The following is an 18656-nucleotide window of genomic DNA, read 5'->3' on the forward strand; positions in this document are numbered from 1 at the left end:
CCACCCCCAGGGCAGGGCGTGGGCTGTGGTCACTGCCAGCCCACTGGGCCGCTGCCCCCGGCACGGCTGTTCTACCAGGAGGGCGCGTCGGGAAGAAACGCTGTTGCTGGGAGTTGAAGGACAGCTGAGCGGGCCCACCGGCTCCACGCAGAGGGTCCCTCCGTGACAGTGCTGCTGCCGGATGACGGCCGTGAGCGCGCGGCTCTGGGGAGCTGGCTGGGGGGTTCTAAGAGGATAGGTCTCATCTTCGGGGTCGTGGCCCGGCTGGACCCTCGCAAGCTGTCCCGAGGAAGAGCCCTGCAGCTCATGGTGTGGGTCTCACAGAAGACTCCAGATTGGCTGAGGGGCAGCCCGCCTGGGCACCCCACTTAGGTCAGTGGGTGCAGGTGGGCTCTTGAGATGGTGGGTCCAATGCCCCCCCCCAGGCCCCACCCTGCCGGGCCCCCGGGGTGGGGCTGTAGGCACTGGCTGGTCCCTGTGCTCTGAGGAGCTGGGTGGAAGGGTGAGGACTGGGCCGGGAGGGGCCCTGGGCTCTGGTGTGGGGGACAGACCCACCATGGGGTCAGCGTGGTCGGCACCTGTGTATGTGGAGACGGGGGGTGATCTGACGCCGGGCAGAAGGCTCCTCGGCCTGGGTTGGAGGATGGGGGAACCAGCAAAGGGCGCGGGGAGCTGGGAAGGCGGGCCTGGCACTGGACCCTTGTGAGCATCCACAGGGGAGGGGGATCCCAGGAACCCCCCAGAGGCAGGGGACCCACACACGGCTGCAGGCAGGGTGGCCTTGGAGACAAGGGCCCCCTGCGTCCCACGGAGCCAGAGGGGAAGCAGAGTCGGGTGCCTGCCAGTCCTCCCCGAGACACAGGGGCGGCAGAGCCCACCATGCAGGGGCCTCGTAGGCAGAGGTGGACAGAGGCACGAGCGGGGCCGTGGGCACGGGGCAGAGGGCGCCAGCGGGGCTGGGGGACGGCTTGGCCAGAACGTTCTCACTTCTACTCGCTTCCTGTGGCGCCTAGACGTTCCCAGGTGTGATCTGCTGTTACTTCTGACCATCCCTGGTGTTCTGGGGGTTTCCACGGAGGACAGGGGGGACATGGGGATGGGATGGGACGGGGTGGGCGGCCGGGAGGGGCTTAGGTGCCCTGGTGGTCTGAGCTGTGCGATAGTAAGTGCCTGGCCAGGTGTCCTCAGGGCAGGTTTGCTGCACGGCAGGGATGTGGGGGTGGTTGGCAGGGTGGGCCTGCGGGCGCTGGGGGAGGGCCTGGAGGCCGAGCAGCCTGCCACGGGCCGGGGGCGGGGGGTTGGGTGCCCCAGAGAGTCCCAGCCCCGTCTCCGAGGTGCCTCCGTGCACTTCAGCCGTTTCCCCAGTTTGGGCCCTGCGACAGCTGCTTCCATCCCGACAGCCCATTTTATTCACAAAACCCACGAGTGACACTTAGGGATGAAGCTTTCAGGAACAAGATGGGAACAGAACGAAGGGGAAAGATGGGGCTGAGCTCCATTTCAGGACACCCCTGGGGGAGGCCGCGGCCCTGAGGCTGGGGGAGCACCCCCAAGTCAGGAGCGGGGGCACAGAGACAGAGCACCCACAGCATCCGCCACGGGTGGGTCAGCAAGACTTGGGGCCCCTCTGCCGCAGCGTGGAGCCCACCCCCTGGGCTTCCTTGCTGACCCGTGCAGGCAGGGGGGCCACGCCCGTCCAGGAGCCCCACTCCAAGCACCAGGCAATGGGAGTGGGTGCAGGGCCCACAGGGTCTGCCTGGGTGTGGCTCCCCGGGGTCAGGCACTGAGACACACGGGGTGGGGGGCTGCTGCCCACACTTTATTAGACGTGCCCGGAGCCTGCCGTGGCCCCGCTGTGGGGTGTGGGGGAGCACCTGCAGCCTGTCTCCAGCACCAGGGCCAGCGGGGAGCCCCTCATCTCCCACCCCAACCCAGACAGGGCTGGTGGGGAAACACTGCCCTGGAGAACACTTGGGCAAGAAAAGCGCCAGAAGCCCCCATGGACCCCCGCTCCCCGCCCGCTTGGGCACGGCGCTCCTGAGGCCAGGAGTCCTAGGGGCTCCCAGGCCCAGGCTGGTGAGAGGTCTGGCTCCGGGGTGGGGGTGGGGGGGTTGGGGCGACGTCCTTTGGCAGCGAAGCAGGGCGGCGGGCAGCGGGCAGCTACGCACAGTGGGCGTCTGCCCTCAGCACCTGGCAGTACATGGTCATGGCGAAGGTCAGGCCCAAGGTCTGCGGGGACAGCAGGCGCCGGGCGGGCCGCTCAGGACCGCGGCCAGCGGCCCCTGGGGAAGCCTCCGGCAGGGCGTGCCCCCCAGGCCTAGAGGCACCCCGTGGGCCAGACCCAGACCTGCGTTCCCCTTGGAGTGGGTTTGGCCATCCTGGGCTCTGTTGGTCTCAGGGCCTAGGAGTTCCAGGCTGGGCCCCCAACAGCTGCCCTCCACTCCTCTGTCTGACTGCGATCACCCCTCTGGGAGTGTCTGGCTGTGACCTCTGCCTGCGCCCCAGAAACGGGCGGCCCTGACATTGCTTGGTGCTACCCTGGGGCTGGCACTCAGGTCTTGCATGAAAGTTAGGGAGCTGGGGCTGGCCAGCCGGGCCTCACCAGGGTCTGCGCTGCCCACCTTCACTCTGCACTGGGCAGTCCTGTGACCACCCGCCTCCCCCCAGAGCCCCTGGGCAGGGGTGTGGGAACACGGCCAGTGCACAGACCTCAGCAGAGGCACCCAGGCTGTGCTTCCGTCCACGAGGAGATCAGACCCTCAGCTCAGGAGTCTGTCCCTGAGGTGTCACAGGTCACCCCCCCCAGTGGACGCCATCTGTGACAATCCCCCAGGAGGCCCCCTGCACCTCTGCCGGGGACCCAGCCTCCTCTGCTGCCCTGTTCTTCGGGCTCAGGGCTGGGGTGGGGCCCCTCCTACCTGCACCAGGGCCGTGCACAGCCCGAAGACGCCTACGGCCAGCAGGTTCTCCTGGAGCCACATCTTCACGGTCTCATAACACGGCTGGAGGAAGAGTCGGCGTCACGGGGGCGGCGAGGTCGGCCCTTCGCCCCCAGGGGCCTGGGCCGCGGCTGGCCGGAGGGCACAGACTCACCGCTTTCCACCAGGTGCCGGGCGCGTGCAGCCCGCAGCTCTCGCTGAACTCCAGGCAGCAGGAGTCAGGAACGCGTGTGGCATTGTAGACCTCGAACCAGTCGGTGTAGTTGGAGACTCCGCAGCAGCGGAACTGCGGGGGAGAGGCGGGCTGGGACTGTGCGCAGAGGGGTCCCGCCCTTCCCCTCCCCCGGCCACACCCGGGTCCCGCCCCCGCCACGCCCCGCCTCACATCGGTCTGGATGATGCTCCAGGCGTTGGTGAGGCCCACGTTGCCTGGGGTGCCGTACAGGTGCAGGCCCTTCTTCAGGTCCCGCTGGGCATACCTGTCGATCTGCAGGACGGCAGGGCCACGCTGCAGCCAGCTCCACCTACCTCGGCCAGACCCGCGCCCACGCTGGCCCCCGGTGCCCTCTGTCTGCCTCCCTGCAGTCACCCCTCCCAGAAGGCACCACCAAGCTCTGGCGCCCCAAAGTCTCCCTGGGCCTCTCGTGGTGCTAATCACGGGATCCGAGTCAGACGCATCAGCATGAGCTTATGGCAGTTAACTTGCAGATGGAGACAGACGGGCACCGAACACCCAGGGCAGTGTCTGCACACGCCCACCGGGACCCACGGCTCTGTGTGGCCGGCCAACAAGGCCCAGATCTTGGTTCCTAAGACCATTCGTTCTCCATAAAGGAACCAGGCTCCTTGGAGAAATGGCAGATTCCAGGGCTGGGGCAGGGGCCCCCCAGGATGGATGTGGGGGGTGTCTCCTAGCAGCAGAGAGGGAGGTGTTGGAGGAGCAGGTAAGGGATGTGGGAGCCACAGAGCTCCAGTAGCCAGAGCTAAACCAGATGAACAAAAAATAAGTCTTGGGGTATAACCAGAGAATAAAACATGTAAATGCACCCTCACGTGTGTCATTAAGCAACAGCAGGGGGGGTGGGAGACATCCCCATCGAGCTGACACGCAGCTGAAGACGGGGGGCCACCTGGGTGCTCAGACTCTCTGGAGCCTCCAAGGCCCTGCTGTTTCCCCCCAGGCCTGGCCGCCAGGACCTGTGGTTGCAACCAGAGCCGGACTGGGCCTGGCGTCTGTCCATGCAGAGCTGGGGTCCCTAGGGTCTGTTTTCAGCCCCTCCCGCCCCCTTGCCTCTGAGAGGGTGCACCCCGTGCCCGCCATGGGGCAGTTGTACCTTGTCAGTGTAGGCGAAGAAGAGGATGGTGGTGCAGGCCTCGAGCAGGAACACCAGCAGCAGCGCCACGAAGAACTGCGGGCCGGGACCGCCAGCCTCAGCTGCGCGGCCCACCCGGCTCGCACGGACGGCCCCACCCGCCCCGCACAGGGTCCTGGGGGGCTGAAAGGGCTGGGACAGGAGCTGGGAGGGGATCTCGGAGAAAACAGGCCCAGTGCCAGTCGGACGGGCTGTGCCTGGCACACGTGTGGGGGCACGTGTACACGTGCGCCTGTGTCCGTCAGGGCCGCCCCCTGCCCGGCCTGCTCCCCCACTGGACTCACGGTGAGCAGGAGGCATTTGTTCTCCTTGATGGCCCCGATGCAGCCCACGAAGCCGATGGCCATCACGAAGGCGCCAGTGACGATGAGCAGGTTGGCGGCCGACAGCGACGGGAAGGAGGAGGACAGGGTGGCGAAGTTCCCCTGCGTGGCCGCCAGCCAGATGCCCACGCCCAGGATGCCGCAGCCGCCCAGCTGGGCCAGGGCGCAGAGGGGGGCGCGGGTGAGGAGCCCACCAGGCGCCCGCTGACCACCTGGCCTGCCGGCCGTGCTGGGTCCCCCCACGCATCCTCGGCCCCAGCCGTCCCCCCGGAGGGGCTGCCCCCGAGCCCACACCAGCCCACTCCCTGGCCCGCTCCCCCGACCACTGCAGCTTTTACTGAACTTCATAATTGCTCCTTACAAAAATCGATTCAAACAGGAGGAAGAGGCAGGGGAGGCCAGGCGGTGATGAATCCGGGGAGACGCCTGGCCCTGGGGGGGCGGGGGCGGTTAGAGGGGTGGGGGACCACAGCCAGCTGGGACTCTGAAGCCTCGGGGATGCCCCGAGATGAAATGGGAGCTCGAGCCCAAGGCTGGCAGGGCCTGTTGACCGTAAGGAAGTGTGTGTCTGTGTGTGTCCAGGCTGGGCAGGGTCTGCTGGCTGTAAGGACACGTGTGTGTGTGTCTGTAAGGAGACGTGTGTGTCCCCATAAGGAGACGTGTGCACGCGTGTTTCCCCATAAGGAGACGTGTGTGTGTGTGTCCCCATAAGGAGACATGTGAGAGTGTGTGTCCCCATAAGGACACGTGTGTGTGTGTGTCCCCATAAGGAGACATGTGTGTGTCCCCATAAGGAGACATGTGCACGCGTGTGTGTCCCCATGAGACATGTGCACACATGTGTGTCCCCATAAGGAGACGTGTAAGAGTGTGTGTCCCCATAAGGAGATGTGTGCACACGTGAGTGTTTCCCCATAAGGAGACATGTGCACGCGTGTGTGCGCCCCTCCTGTGGGAGAGGGATGACCTCCATGTGGCAGGCCCCCACCAGGTGCAGGGACAGAGCTGTCCACAGTGCTGACCGCAGGCAAGGCCACTTGAGGCAGCAGGGCACCCGCCCCTGCCTGGGGGCGCCATCAGGGGACCCTGAAGAGGCCGGGACGGGCGCGGGTCACGAGCCCTCCCACCAGCCGACGGGCAGGAAACGGGTGCTCAGGGCCACCCCAGGTCCCTGGGCTCTCCAGGTGCCCATGTGGACCACACACACGGACAGTCTCCCCTGGCCTCCGCCCAGCGTCGCAGCAGAGGGGGACCCAGGTCAGGGGCAGGGGCTGCCCCCCAGCAGAAGCCGAAGCAGGCACCCTGGTCCGGCGCCTGCCCATCCCTGCTGACCAGGCACACCCTCTCCCGCTCCAGGGGCTCAGCCCCAGGCCAAGCCCCCAGGCTGGCGCTGGTAGGGGGTGCGGGGCTGCCTCTGAGCAGAGGGGAGCACCTTCCTCTAAAACCCAACAGCCAGCCAGCTGGCTCCGCCCTCGAGGTCGGCACGGACAGCTCTGGTCCACAGGATGAGCGCCTCCGAGCCCCTGGCCCCGCGGGGACCTGGGGAGGGTCACGGGAGGCCGTCTGGGGGGAGCGTCCTGCAGGGCTGGGCCCGCCCGTGACGGCATCACCCGGGGCAGCCTCACACACGCCGTGATGCAGACCTGGCCCACAGCGACACCCAGACACGTCACCCGGCCCTCCGCACTCAGGCACAGACCAGCCACCAACAACCGCGCGAAAACGATGCGGGCACATGGGTAAGAAAATTACCTGTAATTGTGAAGCTGCTTCTGCGTAGGCAGCTTTTAAAACATTTTGGCAGGAAAATTACAGCCTCCGAGTACGGGGGAAACGGGCCCTGTGAAACCCAGACGGAGGAGCAACGCAGAAGCGCCTGAGGTCCCTCCCAGGACGGGCCCGCGGGCAGCAGCGGGCAGGGGACACCACCCCACCCCATCCCACTGTGTCCTCCCTGCCCCTCCCCAGTCCTGCTGGGGCCCAGGAGCAGACCCCCACTCCACGGCAGCACCCCCCAGACCCCCCATCCCAACCCTGCAGTCCCCAGGGCCTTCCTGTCTCCATCTCACACCTGGAGTGCACACCCGACCCCCTGTGCTCCCCACCTCCTGCTGTCTCTTTTCTTGTCCATATTTTGGGGGACTGGCCTAGGGCTAGGCAGGTGGGGCCCCTTGGTGAGGCCCACGGGGGGCGCCAGCCCTCCAGTCACGTGGCTCGGCATGGCAGATGGCCGGGCAGCTGGCCCGATCCTTGGAACGGGGTGAAGGGCCAGATGCCCACAGGGGCCAAGCGTGTGTCAGAAGCCCCTCACCAGGCAGCTGGCACCATCTCGGGGGTGGGGCCGGGCACAGTGGGGTGACATCCCCCTCCCAGCCAAGAACAGCCCCAGGGGAAGGGAGGATCCCATCTCTGTGAAGTTCAAGGGTGGAAAAACCTGTCCCCTGGGTTAGAAATCAGGTCTGCAGGTGCCCAGGGTTGGGGCAGGGGGCCTGAATGCCGGGGCTCGAGCACCACCCTGGTGGGGAGCAGAAACTCTGTGCAACAAAGGGGCTGCCCCAGCGGCGCAGCGGGGAAGAGCACCTGCAGAGCAGCGGGCCCAATCCCTGGTCCAGACCGGGAACTCGAAGCCCACGTGCCGCGCGGCCAGAAACAAAGAATCTGTGCAACTGACTGTTATTGTTTTCCTTACATTCCAGAAAGCCCTGGGTCCCTCCAGGCTGCGAGAGAGGGGCCGACGCCAGCCCACTGACCCCCCCACAGACCGGTGTCCTAGAGGAGGGGGCTGCCCTTCCGGGGCAGCTGGGGAGCAGACGGGCTGAACCCCCACACGGGCCCCGGGGCCTCTTCACTGCCCCCGGCCCCCTTAGGGGCTGAAGCCACACCTCTCTGCCCCAAACAGCTCCCGAGGCCCCCTGCCCAACTGCTGCCACCCCCAACCTGTGTGAGACCCACCGAGCCCCTGATCGGACGGGGCTGGCGTGCTGGTAGGGGTGGGACAGGGAGACCCACCGCTGCCGCCACAGGGGACCAACCCCCGGCCGCAGAGGCCCTGTCTTTCAGCTGCTGGCCCCAGAGATGGGCCTCATGCGGGACAGCCGTCCTGGGGCATCCTCACCCCTGACCTGACCGGGACAGCCAAGGACCCCGGCTTCCCACACTCGTTGCCCACGCACCCCGGCTCGTGGTCGCCGGCAGCAGGACCCCCACCACCCCGCCCCCTCCCCACTGCAGGAAGAAAGCGGAACCAGGACACACAGCCTCCCCCAGCCCCCCCCAAAAAGCCCAAGCCAAGAGCAGTCACGGGGGCTGAGGTCCGCAGACCCCCGGCCCTGCCCCATGACCTCCAGCAGGGCCCCTTGGCCTGCCTGTTTCCCCGAGGGTAGGGTTGCCAGCGGAGGTGGTCCCAGGTCTGCAGAGCCCTTTGGCCCTTGGGCCCTCTTTCACCGTTCCAGGAGACCGGGACCAGAGGCCAGGCCTCAGTCTGCAGCTCCTCAAGGGGGAAAACCAAGCGTACCCTGGGCTGGTGGTGGGGGGACACAGGATCCACAGAGAGTGGGACTTGCCCAGGGAACCTGGGAGGCCTGGGTAACAGACGACGGGAACAGGCGGGCCCGGCCCACGCTGAGGGGGAGGCAGGGCAGGGAGCGCTCCTGCCTGGACAGGGCTGGGGGATGCGGCAAAGCTAACCACGCCCGGGAGCGGCCGGGCTGCAGGCTGAGGCCCAGCCAATCACGGGAGCATCTTCGCCTTTCAGAACCAGCCCTGCCTCCACTCAGGACCACCCCCACCACCAAGACCACCCCCATGACTGCAGAAACTGCCCCGGGGAGCCCTGAGCACCCCCCAGAGCTGGGGAGGGGCAGGGAGAGTGCCCAGGGGCTGCTCAGCCCCACCACACCTCCCGATCCCCACACACAGCCCTCGTCCCCAGGGGATCCCCCTGACTCAGGGACACCAGCCCTAAGCTGCCCACCACCTGCACGCCTGGAAGGTAGCGGTGCCCCTGGAAGGCGGCGGTGTCTCCAGTGGAGCTGTGCCTCCCCTGGAGGGCCCGGCGGCCCTGGGTGGGTGGACAGTCTGGGGGTTGGCCAGCACCTGGGCCTCACCCCACCCTGTGCCCCCTGCAGCCTGCCTTGGCCTTGCTCCATCTCAGGGCACCCCTTCGCAAGCACCGAGGATACCATCGACTCTCCTGAGCCACACTGTTGACCCGCAGGCCATACAGGACCCAGCAGATTCACACGAGCACCTGCAGCTGGAGGTCCCAGCCCGGCCCTTCCGGACCCCGTCCAGGAGCCCCCAGGGAAAACCCATCCAGCAGAGCACGGTTGCGTCCAGAGCCAGCCCCCTCCCCACACTCAGCCAGGACCCCGGGACGGACGGGAGGGGCAGGAGGCGCTTCTGGGGAGGCCGGCTTAGGCCCAGGCGGAGAGAGCCGGGTGCAAGGTGGGCCCGCGGGGTCTGCAGTGGAGAAGGGGGCTCCGGGACGACTCAAGGGGAAGTGTGCCCTGCTGGGCTGCGGGCGCAAGAGGGAGCCCGAGGGGTCACCACACCTTGACCTGCAAGTGGCGTTCCACCTCCCCTCAGCCTCTCCTGAGTAGGAAACACCGGGGCAAAACATACCTCCAGTGCGGGCTCAGCACCCCCAGAGAGCAATGTGCCGATCCCGAGAAAGGGGGGCTCTGCCACCCCCCGCAGCCCCGTCAGCAGCAGCGAGGGCCCAGCTGACCTGCACTGGGCCCAGCGGGGTGGGGGTCCAGCCAGCCCCTCCGGCCACGCTCACCACCCCTGGCCTCAGTGTTTCCTGGGGGTCCTCTCTCCGACCGCAGACCCCCGCCAGGCACCAAGGTGGGGTGTGGAGGGACCAAGCCAGCCCCCGGGCCAGGGCACCTGGCTGGGAAATGTAATTGGATAATAAAGCGATTGGATTTTCTAGCCCTGGAGAGGGTCCCCAGGGGTTCCTGACTTATTCTTTCCAGGGCTGAGGACGACATCCAGGGCAGGAATCACTGGAGCGTGTCGGCCCTGCAGCCGGGGTGGAGGCACCTTCGGGGTTCACAGGGCAGAGACAGCTCTGCTGGGCCGTTTGGGGGGCTGCCCCCCGGGCACAGGCCCCTCGAGGGCCCCCTCTCCTCCTCCCAACAAGCAGATACCCCGGCTCTGAGGAGGCGGGGTGGGGGGGTGGAGAAGCAGGTCCTGCCTCCCCGGAACCTCCCCCTGCCCCCGCCCATCCCCCATCCGCCCGCCGCCCTTCCTGCTCACCAGTCACACGGCCACCTGCAGCCCTCTCCCGTCACACTGCCCGGGGCAGACTGACCCTGCCAGCTGCTCGCCGCTCACCACACCGGTGCCCGCCGCTCCTGGCCAGTGCCCCCACTCCTGGCCGGTGCCCACCCCCCACTCCTGGCCGCAGCCCCCTGCTCCTGGCTGGTGTCCCCCGCTCCTGGCCGCAGCCCCCTGCTCCTGGCTGGTGCCCGCCCCCCACTCCTGGCCGCAGCCCCCCGCTCCTGGCCGGTGCCCGCCCCCCACTCCTGGCCGGTGCCCCCCGCTCCTGGCCGGTGCCCCACTCCTGGCCGCAGCCCCCCGCTCCTGGCTGGTGTCCCCAGCTCCTGGCCGCAGCCCCCCGCTCCTGGCTGGTGCCCGCCCCCCACTCCTGGCCGCAGCTCCCCGCTCCTGGCCAGTGTCCACCGCTCCTGGCCGGTGCCCTGCTCCTGGTCGGTGCCCGCCCCCCAGTCCTAGCCAGTGCCCCCGATCCTGGTTGGTGCCCCTGCTCCTGGCCAGGGCCCCGTAAGGAGGAGACAGCCGCGACCCCCACTCCTGGGCAGAGCGCAGCCTCAGCTGCCTCTGCTGCTCGCTCCTGGCCTCTGGGGGCTTCTCAGTTCCAGGCCCGGCCCCTCCCAGGAGCTCCTTGCAGAGAACGACCTTTTGAGTGACCCCTGGGGAGGTGGGCAACTGGGGCAGGAGCCTCCCCCTCTTCCCAGCGACCTCATACTTCTTAGGCCAGAGCCCAGGAGAGACAGGAGGGGCAGCAAGGTGGTGCTTTCTGAGCCTTTCGCGGTAAGTGGAGCTCAGGCGAATGAGTTTACAGTCTGCGGCCTCCTTCTGGGGTCCAGAGCCCCCGCAGGAAGGACAGCCACGCCCCCACGCTCCCACCATGGAAGGAGAGCGGCGTCAGGAATTAGCGATGGAGTGGCTGTGACCTTGGCATCATCTCCCCACAGGCCCTGCAGCCCAGCTGGGGGGCCCCAGGCCCGGCCGGGTTTGCTCCCGGTGCAAGTGTGACACCCCCGCAGGCACGCCCAGCCCCCCCACCTGGGTCTGGACGGCAACTCTGTCCTCCAGTGTTGGGGTTTTTCGAGGGAGGGGGCCCCCCTGTAGCACCAACAGCTCTGACCCTGGACACAGGCACCTCATCTGAGCAAACCCAGCCACCTTAGAGAAAGTTAGAGAAGCCCCCCACCTGGCTGGAGGTGCAGCAGAGGGGCCAGACAGCCCTCCCGCTGACCCCCAGCCCCTGTCCTGCCCAGGAGCCGGTCCAGAGGAGCGCTCGCCCTCCCAGCCCCACCACCCCCCAGCCCCTCTGCAAGTGCGGTCCCTGGAGCCAGGAAGGCGGGTCTGCTGGGGAGGCTGTGCCCACGAAGAGCGAGGGCACAGCGGAGGAGAAGGAGCCAGCGGCCCGGCAGAGGGCAGGCGCGGGGCCCCACGCTGCCCCATGGCAGGTGTGGGACACGTCCAGTCTCAGCAAAAGACAGAGCGGAGGGGACGCAGGGCGGCCGCCCAGGGTGCAGACTTGGCGGACCCCAGCAGTACCGGAACCCCCAGGAGCCGCGCTGCCCTGGCCCCAGCGACCCCAGACACAGCCCCAGCCAGCGTCCCCAGTGTCCCGCCACACCCCCCAGCGGGAGCGGCGACCCGGGCCCGCCGCCACTCACCCAGAAGAGCAGGTTGAAGGCGAACATGAGGTACTTGACGCCCTGCAGGCAGCCGCGCGCCATGCTGCAGCGCTTCAGCTCTAGGAGGAAGATGAAGGACAGGTCCAGGTAGAAGACCACGTACTTGTTGCCCTTAGGCGACGTGTAGCGCGCCTGGGCCGCCTTGGGGCCGGGGCTGGCGTGCAGGCCGAAGAAGGGGCCGCCGCGCGCGGAGCCCGGTTCCTTGCCCGGCGGCGACGGGCTGCGCCGGTACGTGGACTCGTCCGTGCTCGAGCGGCGCATCGCGCGGGGCCGCCGGGCTCCCCGCCCCGGCCCGCGGGGACACCCGGCGCGCCGCTCCGCTAGGACCCGCGGCGGGCCGCGGACACCTGCCCGCGCGCCGCAGCCCCGGCCTGCCCGGCCCGCGCGGCTCGCGCGGACCCCGCCCCGCCGCTCCGGCCGCCCCGCCCCGCGCCGGCCAATCGCAGCCCCGGCCCGCCCCCGGTCCGCCCCGCGCGGACCCCGCCCCCGGCGCGCCCCGCCCGCCGCTCCTCCGCCCGCCCGCCGAGCGCCCGCGGGGGCTGGGGGCGCGGGGCCGGCAGCTCTCAGCCCCGGCGCGACGCCCCGGCCTTGCCCGGAAGCCGCAGCGCGCCGGGACCCCGCTGGCGGCCGGGCTCGGCGGCCTCCGACCGCACGCGAAAGGCAAAGCGCTTTGCAGATGAGGGGTGACCCACTTGCTGCCTGGGGGCGATGTGGGGCAGCTCCGGCTCCCCGCCCAGATCGAGGCAGCGCAGGGGGCGCAGCCGGAACACACCCGGGGTGCACCCCGGGCCGGCGAGGGCTGCGCGGGGCCATGGGTCAGCCTGGGGACCCCAGCCGGGGGCGGTCCCGGGAGACCAGGCAGAGGGGAAGGACAAGCCTCCGGGAGGGGCCGGGGCAGGGGGAGCCCGGAGGGCGGCCAGCCCGCCAGGCAGGGTGTGGGAGTCGTCACTGGGCCGCAGGCCACAGGCGTGTGCAGGGCTGGCAGCCCCTCCAGGCCCCGAGCCCGAGGGACCCTCTGCCCTCGCCCTGGTCCTGGCTTCCTGGGCACGTGCGACGTGCAGTCACACAGGACCCCTCGCGGGTGGGACATGCTGCTGCCACTGTCTTGAGAGTCTCCATAATCTTTGACGAAGGTGCCCTGACCATCACGTCGCACCGGCCCCTCCCAGACACCTGCACACAAGCCTTGGCAGCACCCTGGAGCTCCAGGCCCTGCACGGGTGGAGTGCTGTGCCCTGGTGCTGTGCAGGCAGACGGGACAGACGCCCCTCTGCTGCGCCCCCACAGCCCACCCCACTGGTGGAGGCCCTGGGTGTGGAGGGAAGACCCCCGCCCGGGCCCAGACGCCCCCGCCTCCTGCCTGCAGCCCCCCTCCTCCTCTCGGTTCAGCAGGGGGCCTGGCCTCAGGGAGGGTGGTGCGACAGGCAGGGACGTCCCCCGCCCTGGACTGGGTCTACCCGGTCACCAAGGCCACCCAGGGCAGCACCCACCCTGTCGGATGGTGCAGGAAGCTGCAGTCGAAAGAGGGAAGGACTCAACTCACCCAAGGTCAGCAGAACTAAGAGGGAAGAAAGGAACGGGGAGAGGAGGGGGAGGGAGAAAAAGAAGCTGGGGGAGGCGACAAAGTGGCAGTGAGGAGACCAAGCCTGAGCCCTGCTGGGCGCTGAGGAGGGCACGCTGCCAACCAGGGCCCAGTGAGCCCTGCTGGGCGCCCGAAAAGGGGCATGCTGCCAACCAAGGCCCAGTGAACCCTGCTGGGCGCCGAGGACGGCACGCTGCCAACCAAGGCCCAGTGAGCCCTGCTGGGCGCCGAGGAGGGCATGCTGCCAACTAAGGCCCAGTGAGCCCTGCTGGGCGCCCGAGGAGGGCACGCTGCCAACCAGGGCCCAGTGGGGAGGCCAGCCGTGCAGGGTGCCCCGCAGGCTCTGCAGAGACTGCTGGCCGCAGCGCTGCTGAGGCAGCATGTGGCAGCGGCGACCCCTGGAGACCCTGGTGACCCCCAGCAGCCCCTGGCCACCTCCCCCTTGGCCCAACTCTGCCAGCCCACACGCCCAAGCCAGGGACGGCCACTCAGGGCCCTGAGAGGCGCAGTGCGCACAGGCGGGCTGAAGGGCAGCGCCTCTGAGGACAGGGCTGGGGGCCGGGAGCCTCCCCTCCACCCTTCAGCCCACCGCAAGGCTGGCTGGTTGCCACAAGGGACCCAGCACCCAGGGTGACCTCTCCCCTGCCTCACTCGGCCAACACCATGCCAATGCCCCAGAACTCCTGAAAACCCCCTCCAGTCTCTAAAACCCTGCTCTGGCCCCCGCCGTGAGCCGCTGAGCCTGAGCTGAGATTCACCCTGGAGACAACCAAGGATGCCGGGGCCAGCGGGAACACGGACGAGAGCACATGGCCCCGGCGAGCTCCGGGACCCCACCCCCAGCGCCCAGCAGCTCCCCCAGCAGTGGGACACACGCCGAGAGGGCCACACCGGACTAGCTTGGTCCCGGGCTGTCCCAGGACCAGGAGAACCTCCACCAGCGAGGCCCTGCCCTACCTGGCTTACCGGGGAAGAAGGCGGGCGGTGCACAGTGGTCCTGAGGGCTGGCCAGCCGGCAGGGCGGTCAGCAAGGCCAAAGCCGCAGCTCTGTGAAGGGAAGACAGGCGGAGTGGAGGCCACGCTGCACCTCGTTCCCAGCCTCCGCAGGGGCTCTGTACCCAGGGCAGGATCCCTGCAGGGAGAGAGGGCGGCTGGGGGCCGGGGGCCATGTGCTCAGACTTAGGGCCCAGCCCAGGGGCTGCCTCCCCGCCCTCTGAGGTGCCTGGAGGCACAAGCGTGCCCGCACGGGGCTGCACTCGGAGAACACACGTGGTCAGCAGATGGAAGGCCGTCCAGCCCCCAGCGGCCCCGCAGCCCGGAGCCCAGCCTGATGGTCCACGTCCCCCAGGGCCCTGCATCCCACGCCCTCCCGCTTCCCAGAGACCAACGCCCTGAGCCCCCAGCCTCCCCGCAGAGCCAGCCTGTGATGCGTCACGAGGCCCATTAATGTGCCCTTAATGGACTCGCATGAAGAGAGGATTCTGTCACCCCTACCAGCCAAGTATTTCGGGGGAGGAGGGCCAAGGCCACACTCCGCCCCCATGCCTGACCCCTCAGACAGGGGCTCCCTGCAGCTGGGGTGGGGGGCTGGTGGTCTTCCAGCAGCCGGCAGAAGACAGCAAAGGCTCACGTGCCCCCACCCTGCCCACCCGCTCCCGGGCCGCCCTCTGCCGCGCGTCCTCTCAAACCCACACCTGCGGCAGACGCGAAGCCACGGAGCGGGTGGAGCCCTGGCAGCCTGAGACCCGTTCCCTCACTCGGGGGGTGACCAGCACCCACCGCTGTGAGAAAGGAGGCACCCAGACCAGGCCCAGGACCCCACCCCAGCCTCAGCGACCCCTGTGCCCCTGCGCCCAGGGAGGACACGCCCAGGGAGGGGCTCAGGCCCAGGAGTACAGAGGGCAGGGGCGCGAGGGGGCCCCCTCTCCGGAGCTCACAGCGACCCTGCAGACGCTGAAACCCACGCCCCCAGCCCTGAGGCCGCCTCCACAGCCGCACCCCCAGACCTGGCTCAGCAGATGGGCCTCCTAGCCAGGCCCTGAGGGGGACCTCCACCCGCACCCCTCCCAGCCTCCGACCCCTCTAGACCCTCACCCAGTGCAGCCCCGGGACCCTCCACGGGTGACCGCCATGCCCCTCCGTGAACCCAGGGCCCCACCCCATCCGGGGCAGCCCAGACTCAAGCCTACAGTTGTGGGGGTGGCGGCTACAGGGCCAGACAGGACCTGGCTGTCCCCGCGCCTCACCTAGCCCGGCCTCCTCCTCCAGGAAGCCTCCTGCCCCCAGGCCTGCTCTGGGCCTCCTCTGTGTGCAGGACCGCACAGGCCTGGGTCCCCAGAATAACACACGCAGCAGGCGATCAGGATGGGCAGAGCAAGAAGCCCAAGACAGCCCTTGCCCAGCCTGCCAGCCCCAGGCTGGGCCTCTGGGACCCTCCGGGGCCCGGGGCAGGGGTAGGAGGGAGCCCGGGGGAGTGTGGGCACCTACCTGGCCAGACCGAGGCCCAGCTCAGAGAAGGACCTCCCCGAACACCGCGAGTGCTGGCCCGGCGACCTCGGAGGCCTGCGGCGGACGGGCCCCAGCAGAGCCGGTGAGCGTGCCCGCAGCTCAGGGTGCCGAGCTGGCCGCCCAGCCCGGGCCCCCAGGTTGCCGGCTCTGAGGCGGCTGCGAGGAGCCAGGAGGCCCCGCCAACACAAACAGGCCTGCGGAGCCGGCCTTCCTGCTGCTGCTTCAGCCCCCGACCCCGGGGGAGGGGCGCGCAAGCACCCAGGCCCACAGGCCTTCCTCCCCCTGGCCTGGAAGACACTGCCTCCAGGAGAGGGGTCCCCATGGAAGAAGTCACCCAGGGGCCTCCAGCACTTCCCCGGGCCCAGTGAGGCCAACCCCGAGGACAGGGGCTCCCCTCAGGACCCTCCCGCCACCCCAGGACCTGGGAGCTCTCTTCCCCGCCTGGGCGCTGACACTCCAGCCCGCCCCCGTACACCAGTGCTCTCTGGGAGCCCCATGCAGGGCCGAGCGGGCCATCCTCAAGGGCCTTGCCCGTCCACAGGGTCACTAGGTTGCACAGCTGGTCTGCAAACACCGCCCGGTACCCCAGCCCCCGGGGCCCAGAGGGTCACCACAGGTGCAGCAGGTGGGCGACCCCGTCAAACTCCGACGAGGCATCCACGCACCCCGCTCACCACACCGCCCCCCGCGTGTGAGCACAGCTTACCCAGAGCCGCCAGAGCTTGGGCGCTCAGGGCTGTGCTGGGACCCCCGCCCCTCCAGCTGTGCGGCCTCCGGCCCCCTCCCCCTTACAGAAGGGGAGGTGGACGCTGTGGTCCAGGACGGGTCGCAGGGTCAGCTGCCTCCTGGGCAGCTCCGTCTCTTAGGTGGCGTTTCCAGGACAACACCCGGGCCACAGGGTCTCAGCGGCTGAAGCTTTGATCACGGGTTTCCCCTTGTCCCCCGCCTGCCCTGAAGTGACCCTCCTCTGGCAGGAAGTAGGGCGCATGGGTTCCAGACCACATGTGAACACCACCCCCCCGCCTGTCGGGGCAGGACCCCCCTCCTTGGAAACCCAGCGCTTCACTCTCCCTGCCCATCTCCAGGCCAAGCCCGAGGCCTGGGCCACATCTGCGCTCACCCCCAGGGCCCCTGCCGCGGGCCTGTCCCACCCACCGCGCCCTCACGAGTGCACCAGGCCCCTGGGGCACTCTCTGCCCCTGCCCAGCCTGCCCCCTCAGCACCCACAGGGAGGGAAAAGGCCCAGCGGGGGAGAAGGCTGAGGTGAGGCCCCCTAGGGTCCTCAGGTCCAGCCTGGCCAGGCCTGAGCCAGGGCGGAGTGGGCACGGAAGCCAAGTGCCCAAGGGGCCTCTGAGCACACGTGTGCGGGCGGCCTGTGCCGCCACGCCGCTCAGCAAGCCCCTCCTGGGAAACCAGGGAGCTGCAGGGAGGAGTCCCCCTCCAAATCCACACGCAGTTCTCAGAATTCCAGGAATGTCAACTTGGCTCTCCCGCCCCTCAGTCTCTGCGAGTAAACAGCCGCTGGGCCAGAGCGGGGTGCGGTGGACCAGGGGCCCCTCCCCCAGGAAGCCCGCAGCACCCACCCCTGCTCTAGAAGAGCCCCCCGCCTGTCCCCCTCACCTCCGCAGACACAGTCGCCTCTACAGCTGAGCCTGGGTCCACCCCAGGCCACTGTGACTCAAGGCCCCATCCCAGCCGGGGACAGGATGTGCGTCCAGTCAGCCTGGGAAGGGGGGGCAGGCAGGGCAGGGAAGTGGCTTCTGCTCGTGGCTCCGCACGTGGCAGGGTGGGGGACGGTGAATGCCACTGGGGAGGGTGACCAGAGCCAAACTCCAGGCTGGCAGAAGCGCTCGCCAGCCTCCCCAGGACCCTGGGACCTCCACCTCCCTGCCCCTCGACTTACAGTCAGAGTCCACCACCTACCCCAAGAGGACTCTGAGCTGACGCCTGGGACCCAACATGGTGGGCCCACCCACCCCAACCAGAGACCCTGACGCCCCAGGCCAGCAAACGTGAGGAGACCCTGCCTGAGTGCCTAGGCCACCCTCCTCCGTCCAAAGCACGCCTCCTCCAGGGAGCCTTCCTTGCTTCTCGGTGCACACGGCCCTCCCCCAGCCGCCGGCACAGGATCAGGGGGCTCACCTCGAGCCACTTCCCGAGACACAGCGCCCCCCACCCCCCGCTCCCTTTAAACCCCCACCGCCTCCAGCTCCCAGAGCCTCTGTCCGGCCTCTTCAAGTCTCAGCTCAAAAGACACCCCGAGCGCCCTCCTGACCCTCAGAGCCGGCGCTCCCGGGTCACAGGCGCCCGCCCCGGCCGAGCGCGGACTGGGGCCTGGGCCGCCAGCGCCTCCCCCGGGAAGAAGGCAGGAGGGGGGCCAAGCTGACCGCGGCGACGCCCGGAGCCCCCCACCGGCTGGGTCGCCCCGCGCCCGCCCGCCTCCAGGGATACGGGCAGCTACCGGGCCGGGACCGTTACTGTGCGGGCGACCCGGGCCAGGCGGCGACCTCGAGGGTCCCTCGGACTCTGCGCAGAGACCTCCGAGTGCCGGTGGGCAGCGGCTCCAGGCGGAGAGGCCGCCCCCTGCCCGGCCCCTCTGGCCGCTCTCCGCGCCCCAGACCCGGCTCGCAACTTGTTGCTGAAACGCGGCTCGAGCTCTGCGCTCGGGGCGCCGATTCGCGCGGGTCCGGCGCGGGCGCGGGCGCGGGCGCGGGCGCGGGCGCGGGCAGCGGGCCCTGCCGCACTCCGCCCGCGTCCCGGCGGGGGCGCTGTACCTGCCTCGCGCCCGCCCGCGGCGTCAGTCAGCCGGGCACGAGGAACGCGAACGCCGCCGCCGAGCCCTTGCGGCCCCGCGCGGACGCCGTAGGCCGGGACGTACCAAGGCGCGTGCGGGGGGCTCCCGCCGCGGACCCGCCCCCGGACCTGGACCCCGGACCCCGGACCTGGACCCCGGACCCGCGCCCGGGCGGAGGAGCCGC

At 69.4% G+C, this 18656-nt stretch overlaps 1 protein-coding gene across 9 annotated transcripts; it reads right to left on the reverse strand.

Annotated features, from left to right (window-relative positions):
• Positions 1 to 1798: 1798 nt before the first annotated feature.
• TSPAN4 (tetraspanin 4) lies at positions 1799 to 18495 on the reverse strand. 9 transcript variants are annotated; one of them, XM_044943893.1, is made up of 9 exons: positions 18453 to 18495; positions 14137 to 14217; positions 11568 to 11647; positions 4597 to 4788; positions 4274 to 4348; positions 3325 to 3426; positions 3094 to 3225; positions 2919 to 3002; positions 1799 to 2229 (listed from the first exon to the last, which is right to left on the reverse strand). In XM_044943893.1, the coding sequence occupies exons 3-9, from the start codon at positions 11628 to 11630 to the stop codon at positions 2161 to 2163; spliced, it is 717 nt and encodes a 238-aa protein (XP_044799828.1). In that variant the 5' UTR covers positions 11631 to 11647; positions 14137 to 14217; positions 18453 to 18495; the 3' UTR covers positions 1799 to 2160. The 9 variants fall into 9 exon arrangements, with proteins under 9 accessions (XP_044799828.1, XP_025142851.1, XP_006045880.1 ...); XM_025287066.3 differs by lacking the exon at positions 18453 to 18495 and adding an exon at positions 17299 to 17840 and having other exon boundaries at positions 1799 to 2190; positions 14137 to 14302; XM_006045818.4 differs by lacking the exon at positions 18453 to 18495 and adding an exon at positions 17299 to 17838.
• Between the last annotated feature and the right edge of the window lie 161 nt (positions 18496 to 18656).

The sequence above is a fragment of the Bubalus bubalis genome, chromosome 5 (genome assembly GCF_019923935.1).
Source record: "Bubalus bubalis isolate 160015118507 breed Murrah chromosome 5, NDDB_SH_1, whole genome shotgun sequence".
In the NCBI taxonomy this organism is placed as follows: Eukaryota; Metazoa; Chordata; class Mammalia; order Artiodactyla; family Bovidae; genus Bubalus; species Bubalus bubalis.

Bases quoted from the DNA above. Each gene is read 5' to 3' on its own strand.
- TSPAN4 (XM_044943893.1), bottom strand. From the start codon at position 11,630: ATGGCGCGCGGCTGCCTGCAGGGCGTCAAGTACCTCATGTTCGCCTTC. The intron at 4,789-11,567 runs GTGAGTGGCGGC...GCCCTGGCCCAG, and splicing joins CCTTCAACCTGCTCTTCTGG to CTGGGCGGCTGCGGCATCCT. The intron at 3,003-3,093 runs GTGAGTCTGTGC...CTCTTCCTCCAG, and splicing joins CCGGCACCTGGTGGAAAGCG to CCGTGTTATGAGACCGTGAA.